Source organism: Odontesthes bonariensis, chromosome 24, assembly GCF_027942865.1.
Source record: "Odontesthes bonariensis isolate fOdoBon6 chromosome 24, fOdoBon6.hap1, whole genome shotgun sequence".
NCBI lineage: Eukaryota > Metazoa > Chordata > Actinopteri > Atheriniformes > Atherinopsidae > Odontesthes > Odontesthes bonariensis.
The window spans coordinates 1,059,686-1,067,573 of record NC_134529.1 but is presented as its reverse complement, the minus strand read 5'-3'; the positions used below and the strand labels follow the sequence as shown (position 1 = coordinate 1,067,573).

The window sequence follows — 7,888 nt, the reverse complement described above, 5'->3', positions numbered from 1 at the left end:
AAACATGCACTTTACATAATATAAGTTTAACATATCCTGTTTATCCAGCCAAACACGCCACAGCAACGTTTCAGTGAAATCCTCCTTTCTTTGTGTTCCTCAGACAGAGAATGAGGAAGTTAGCCTAGCTTAGCATAAAGGCTGGAAGCAGGGACAAAACTGTTAGCGTAGCAACATTGAAATAACAAAACATCCAAACGCCACGTCTGTCACATGTTTGATATTCACTGAAGACTAAACTACATGGAAAGAACACACAGAGTTTACTGGTGGAGTCCCACAGGGCGCGATCCTGGAGCCTCTAAGGTTGGTCTGGATGGCGGCTGATTGAATTGGGTGTCATATCTTTCATGTTGTGACAAAGAATTGGAAAAACTGAATGTTAGAAAAGCATCTGGCAGATCGTCCTCTCTGATGCTGGAACTGGAACAGCAAGATTCAAAGGTGGAGAACTGAGAAATGCATCTGTTGCTTCAGGTGAAGCTCGACACCACCTGTGATCTGAGGCAGCAGAGTATAGCTGCTTCTCAGAGTCGTGGACAGTCCTAACAAGTGGGCACAGCAACAATTTCACTGTTTATTAACCCAACACACACAAAGGCTAGCTGCAAGCTAACGGCCATTTCTACTAGCATGTGGAACCCTTAATGATGCCAACACCGTCACACTGAGAACAAATACACTGCAAACAAACCAGACATTTAGATGCATTCAATGTGTGCAAAGGATTTGGTTGCTCAGCAACACGGAGGATCATCAGCTTCAGAACAATCCTTCGCTGAGATCTGGTGTCATAGGATCCTTCCTTGACATTCAGAAGCAGCTCCTGTCACTTGGATGGAAGATTCACCCGGTATAGACTGAAAAAGATCGATCACAAACACAACCTTTAGGTGTAACAAGCCCCAGCTGCTGGGGGGCAGTTTCCTCTGCTCTGATGGAAGCTAACAGTTTCCCTCGGCCTGCAGCCTCTGTGCTAAGCTAAGCTAATCCAAGGTAACAGTTTCCCTCGGCCTGCAGTCTCTGTGCTAAAATAAGCTAATCCGAGCTAACAGTTTCCCTCGGCCTGCAGTCTCTGTGCTAAAATAAGCTAATCCAAGCTAACAGTTTCCCTCGGCCTGCAGTCTCTGTGCTAAGCTAAGCTAAGCTAAGCTAATCCAGCCACTCTTTGCTTGGTCTGTGCATCACTGAGCATGTTCCTGCTCTGTTCCATCAGCTGCTTTAACACAAAGAGGAAGAAAAAACACCGACTACAACACACATTCTACACCTTTCACACGTTAAATACTTTCTTCATATACGACTCTAAAACTGGGATGTGAGGAAGTTCTCTGCAGGAGTATCTGTAAGACAGCTTCACCGACCCTCGGTCCTCAGGTGGAGGTGTCGATCAGGGACGACATGCTGCTGAATGTTGGCCTGAAGGTGCAGACCATCACATGATCTGTAAGGTGATTAACCTAACCCTCCCAAACGGATGGAACTCTTTACCTTCTGAGGCAACTGGATTCTTAAAAGAGATCAAATCATGAGAGAATCCATCCTGCCAGGCCTCAGATTATCCATCTGTGTCCGAAACAGCTCAGGTCTGAACGTGGCAGCCATGGGTGGGTTTAAGGTGAGTGGTCCTGCTCATCTCCAGGTGGAAAAAGAAGATCTGGAGCCACAGGTTCAGGACATCCAGAGGGCCAGTGATGATGGGGGCCCCCAAAGGGCCAAAGAATGATGATGGCAGATGATGAGCCTGAACCTTTGGGCCCCAGATGATGGAGAGCCCTAACCCCCTGAGGACCAGCAGCAGTCCCATGATGGGTCTTCAGTTTGATAGTTTCAGAGACGTTCAGCAACATTCAGCTAAAGCAAACAGCTTCACAGTAAACAATCACAGCGAGATAAAGGAGTAAAGGAGCCAATCAGTGCAGGATAAAGCCTGCTTCCCTGCTTCCTGTCTGTAAGGCTGAGGCGTGGAAGCAGCACCTTCTGATGGACCCTCTGAGCATCAGTTCAAATGCAAAACAACAACAAATCATCAAAGCACGAATCTGATAATAAACAGTAGTTCTGTACAGCATTGTCCACATAACACTGTGATGAAAGCAGCTGCTTCTTTTTGTTGAGCTTGTGCGGTGTGAAAGCAGCGAGCTGCACTGTGGCCCCTCCCAGCTGAGCTGTGGCCCCTCCCAGCTGCACTGTGGCCCCTCCCAGCTGCGCTGTGGCCCCTCCCAGCTGAGATGTAGCCCCTCCCAGTTACACTGTGGCCCCTCCCAGCTACGCTGTGGCCCCTCCCAGCTGAGCTGTGGCCCCTCCCAGTTACACTGTGCCCCTTCCCAGCTACGCTTTGGCCCCTCCCAGCTGCGCTGTGGCCCCTCCCACCCACACTGTGGCCCCTCCCACGTGTTCATTGGGAGGGGGAGCCTGGGAGCCTCGGTGCATCCACGCCACCCGCAGCTTCCTGTAAAGACCAGTCCGAGTCCGGCTCTGAACAATGTTCTGATCAGACGTGAGACTGGGAGTTGTGCTGCTGAGGTTCTGTCCCACAATGCATTGCACAACCTGAACAGATGGAGCTCGATTCAGCTGTACAAAATCGTTTAATTTCGGGGGAATCTGTTCGTTAAATAGAGACTCATCTTTAGCAACAGTGACCCAAAACAAGCAATGCTGACGGAGTTTAGGAACCTGGAGCTATCCAAGTCTATGAAAGGTTGCAATGGATTGTGGGACAGTGAAACTTTGAGTGTTGCTGACAGTTTCAGCCTCTGGGCCTAAAACATTTCCCATGTGACCGTCAGCTGACCTGTGGCAGCGTGGATGCACCGCTCCGGTCCACAGGTGCTACGGTGGCCTGCTCAGGCCACGTGGTGGGCGCCGTCGGGCCCCCGGGGCGCTCGCTTGGTGCTTTCGTTGGCGTTGGAGCTTCGGGGTTTGGTGCCGGGCTTCTTCTCCTTGGAGGACGGTCGGGTCTGAGCGAGAGTCGACGTCCCAACGGCTGCAGCCTGAAGGCCGCCGCCGGGCTCCACGATGGTGTTTATGACTGCAGCGAGGACACAGAGTTATTCATGAGGAGGACACAGTAAGTTATAAAAAATATAAAGTCAAACAGGATCCAAAAACCATGAAATATCAGGGAGTAAAGACGAGTTAGAATGAGTGAAGATCTGATGAATTCATCCAGAAAGACACGAGAGGACGGTCAGCAAAGCCAAACAGAACAACATGGAGGGAGATGTTATATTATTATTATTATTATATTATATTATATTATATTATATGTTGGCTTCAGAGATGGGATGGATAGGGTAGGGTAGGGTAGAGTAGGGTTAGTGTAGGGTAGGGTAGGGTAGGGTTAGGTTAGGGTAGGTTAGGGTGGGGTTAGGTTAGGGTAGGGTAGGGTAGATTAGGGTTAGTGTACGGTAGGGTAGGGTTAGGGTAGGGTAGGGTAGGGTTAGGGTTAGGGTAGGTTAGGGTGGGGTTAGGTTAGGTTAGGGTAGCGTAGAGTAGGGTTAGTGTAGGGTAGGGTAGGGTTAGGTTAGGTTAGGTTAGGGTTAGGGTAGGGTAGATTAGATTAGGGTTAGTGTAGGGTAGGTTAGGGTTAGGTTAGGTTAGGTTAGGGTTAGGTTAGGTTAGGGTAGGGTAGGGTTAGGGTTAGGGTAGGGTAAGGGTTAGGGTAGGGTTAGGGTTAGGGTAGTGTAGGTTAGGGTGGGGTTAGGTTAGGGTAGGTTAGGTTAGGGTAGGGTAGATTAGATTAGGGTTAGTGTAGGGTAGGTTAGGTTAGGGTTAGGTTAGGTTAGGTTGGGGTAGGTTAGGGTAGGGTAGGGTAGGGTAGGGTAGGTTAGGGTGGGGTTAGGTTAGGGTAGGGTATATTAGGGTTAGTGTAGGGTAGGGTAGGGTTAGGTTAGGTTAGGGTAGGTTAGGTTAGGGTAGGGTAGGGTAGATTAGGTTAGGGTTAGGTTAGGTTAGGGTAGGGTAGGTTAGGGTTAGGTTAGGGTAGGTTAGGTTAGGTTAGGGTAGGGTAGAGTAGGGTTAGTGTAGGGTAGGTTAGGGTTAGGTTAGGGTAGGGTAGGGTAAGGTTAGGGTTAGTGTAGAGTAGGGTAGGGTAGGGTAGGGTTAGGGTTAGTGTAGGGTAGGTTAGGGTTAGGTTAGGGTAGGGTAGGGTAACTCTAACCCTGGACAACATTATGTAAACAGCTAAATATCTGAATGTCAAGTTTGTGAGACAGAAATCAGAGACAGAAGGATGAAACAAAGGATTTCACTTTGAAAACAGGATGTATGGAACAGCTGAGCGATGAGTTTTTGGATTGCCGCAGAACAATCTCAGAAAGAATGAAACCTTGGAACCAACCTTCGAGCTGCCGCTGAACTCTTCTCAGCTCCTTCAGGATGGAGGTTATTTCCTGCAACAGGAGGCAGAGAACAGGTTCAGAAGGGCTCAAACACCGAGGCTCACTGTTAAAAACTGACAGAGCTGCAGAGGAACCTTGTTGGAAGTTTTCAGGATGGGGACTTCGTTCTCAGCGTTGACCTTCGCTTCGATCTCCTCCCAGACTTCCGCCTTGTTCTGAAACAGAACCCTGAGACAGACAGGAAACCAGAACCTGAAGTAAACCGGCAGCAGAAACATGGACTGGACCTTCAGCTGCAGACAGCAAAGCTTACTTCATCTTCTCTGCCAGCTGCTCCGTGTTCTCCCGGATGGCCTGAGACAGCTGGGACACCGGGTTCAGCATCAAGTTGTCCAGGATCACCTGAAAGAGTCACAGAGGAGGAAGGTGAGCTCAGAGCAGCTGCACCATCACCGACCTCCCAGCACACCGCCTGCAGCAGTCAACGTTCAGAGAGAGCTGAGCAGATGTGGCCGCGTTCACACCGCAGATCCGCTGCTTCACTCCCAGCTGCTGGCTGCAGCGCCACCTTCAGGCCAAACCGGAGCTTTACAGACTGCTCATGATGCGCTGGCAGCTGATAAACGTAGAACCTGCTGCAGCAGCACTCAGTGAAAGTTGTTCTGGAGTCACAGGAAGACAGAAAGAGTTTACAGTGTCTACAGGAACAGCGTTCTGGAAGCCGCTCCCACCAGCAGGTTACCTGCTGACAGGTGAGGGTGTCAGGGTTGGGTGTAACAGCAGCATCCACAGGTTCAGCCTCTCCAACCAGGAGGAAGCCATATATCAGCTCTGAGCAGGAACATGGCCCAGTTGTCTGGACTCCAGCTCATCATGAACAGGACGCTGGGACAGCTTTCACTGAGTGCTGATGCTTCAGATCCTGTTTCATAGGAGGTCAGAGGAGACTGAGAATCATTTCCTCTTTATTCTAACAGCAGGAACTCTCTGTGATGTGCACAATAAACTATTTAATTTCTTTTTCTTCAACCCCTTAACGCCTATTGTCGCATATATGCTACAAACTGTTTGACTCAATCAACCAGCTGAGATGGCACTTGTTTCTAGTGGGACCGCAAAGTGATGGACTTATTTCCTGTTGCAGATTTATATAAATAAATATGTTAAAAAAAGTGTGAATAAAAAATATTGTTTTTTCTCTGTTATATTACTGTGTTGTTGTTATATTATTATTGACCAGGATGCCTGTTGTCGCAAATTTGCAACATACCAAAATTTCTATTTATTTTTTGTGCAAATGTGAAATTAATAATCTCAGCATTATTTACCATCTACTTAAAGGCTAAAACACACACAAAACATTATTTTATATACAGCTATATAAATTCAGGCGTTAAGGGGTTAAATATTTTTCAGAATGAGAGTCACTGAACCGGTGAAGGAGTGAAGAAGCATCACAGGTTGGGCGTCTCAGAGCTGCGATGTGAGCGCGGCCTCAGGGGCATTAGACAGTGACCTCTTCGCGGTTCCACGGACGCCGTTGCTTAGAAGCGGGCTCCGGCTCATTCATATTTGCGTCCAGGTCGGAGACGGCAGCAGAACCTGGAGGAACCTTCTGGTAGTTTAAACTGGCCTCAGGGATATGCTGGACCAGCTGGAAAGAGAGTAGAGGGAGTGATCCGACCCCTAAACTGTTCATCACAAACCAGCCGGCGAGCAGCCGGGCGCCGTGCTCTGTGAACGCATGCAGCCAATCAGCATGCAGCTGCAATGGTGGAGGGAGACGGTGAGTTTCAGTGCTGCTGGGGAACCCAGCTCCATGATCCGGGGGACCAGGAGGTTCATTAACAACAGAACTACTGAGTCAGTTCATTAACAACAGAACTACTGAGTCAGTTCATTAACAACAGAACTACTGAGTCAGTTCATTAACAACAGAACTACTTAGTTCATTAACAACACAACTACTGAGTCAGTTCATTAACAACAGAACTACTGAGTCAGTTCATTAACAACAGAACTACTGAATCAGTTCATTAACAACAGAACTACTGAGTTAGTTCATTAACAACAGAACTACTGAATCAGTTCATTAACAACAGAACAACTGAGTCAGTTCATTAACAACAGAACTACTGAATCTGTTCATTAACAACAGAACTACTGAGTCTGTTCATTAACAACAGAACTACTGAATCTGTTCATTAACAACAGAACTACTGAATCTGTTCATTAACAACAGAACTACTTAGTCAGTTCATTAACAACAGAACTACTGAATCAGTTCATTAACAACAGAACTACTGAGTCAGTTCATTAACAACAGAACTACTGAGTCTGTTCATTAACAACAGAACTACTTAGTCAGTTCATTAACAACAGAACTACTGAATCAGTTCATTAACAACAGAACTACTGAGTCAGTTCATTAACAATAGAACTACTGAGTCAGTTCATTAACAACAGAACTACTGAGTCAGTTCATTAACAACAGAACTACTGAATCTGTTCATTAACAACAGAACTACTGAGTCAGTTCATTAACAACAGAACTACTGAATCAGTTCATTAACAACAGAACTACTGAATCAGTTCATTAACAACAGAACTACTGAGTCAGTTCATTAACAATAGAACTACTGAGTCAGTTCATTAACAACAGAACTACTGAATCTGTTCATTAACAACAGAACTACTGAGTCAGTTCATTAACAACAGAACTACTGAATCAGTTAATTAACAACAGAACTACTGAGTCAGTTCATTAACAACAGAACTACTTAGTTCATTAACAACACAACTACTGAGTCAGTTCATTAACAACAGAACTACTGAGTCAGTTCATTAACAACACAACTACTGAGTCAGTTCATTAACAACAGAACTACTGAGTCAGTTCATTAACAACAGAACTACTTAGTTCATTAACAACACAACTACTGAATCAGTTCATTAACAACAGAACTACTGAGTCAGTTCATTAACAACAGAACTACTGAGTCAGTTCATTAACAACAGAACTACTGAATCAGTTCATTAACAACAGAACTACTGAATCAGTTCATTAACAACAGAACTACTGAATCTCTTCATTATCAACAGAACTACTGAGTCAGTTCATTAACAACAGGACTACTGAGTGAGTTCATTAACAACAGAACTACTGAATCAGTTCATTAACAACAGAACTACTGAGTGAGTTCATTAACAACAGAACTACTGAGTCAGTTCATTAACAACAGAACTACTGAGTCAGTTCATTAACAACAGAACTACTGAGTGAGTTCATTAACAACAGAACTACTGAGTCAGTTCATTAACAACAGAACTACTGAATCAGTTCATTAACAACAGAACTACTGAATCAGTTCATTAACAACAGAACTACTGAATCAGTTCATTAACAACAGAACTACTGAGTCAGTTCATTAACAACAGAACTACTGAATCAGTTCATTAACAACAGAACTACTGAGTGAGTTCATTAACAACAGAACTACTGAATCAGTTCATTAACAACAGAACTACTGAGTGAGTTCATT

The 7,888-nt window shown here is 45.8% G+C and overlaps 1 protein-coding gene across 4 annotated transcripts in view; it reads right to left on the bottom strand.

The window, feature by feature from the left end:
* Positions 1-2,326: 2,326 nt before the first annotated feature.
* cep170bb (centrosomal protein 170Bb) overlaps positions 2,327-7,888 on the bottom strand; it is a 28,687-nt gene continuing 23,125 nt past the window's right edge. For 3 of the 4 annotated variants that reach the window (XM_075459311.1, XM_075459308.1, XM_075459309.1), the window contains 5 exons: positions 5,863-6,000; positions 4,660-4,748; positions 4,481-4,574; positions 4,346-4,397; positions 2,327-3,034 (listed from right to left, as the gene is read on the bottom strand). In XM_075459311.1, the coding sequence (XP_075315426.1) occupies positions 2,850-3,034; positions 4,346-4,397; positions 4,481-4,574; positions 4,660-4,748; positions 5,863-6,000 (558 nt within the window). In that variant the 3' untranslated portion in view covers positions 2,327-2,849. The remainder of the gene's footprint in view (positions 3,035-4,345; positions 4,398-4,480; positions 4,575-4,659; positions 4,749-5,862; positions 6,001-7,888) is intronic. The other variant, XM_075459310.1, reaches the window with a different exon arrangement.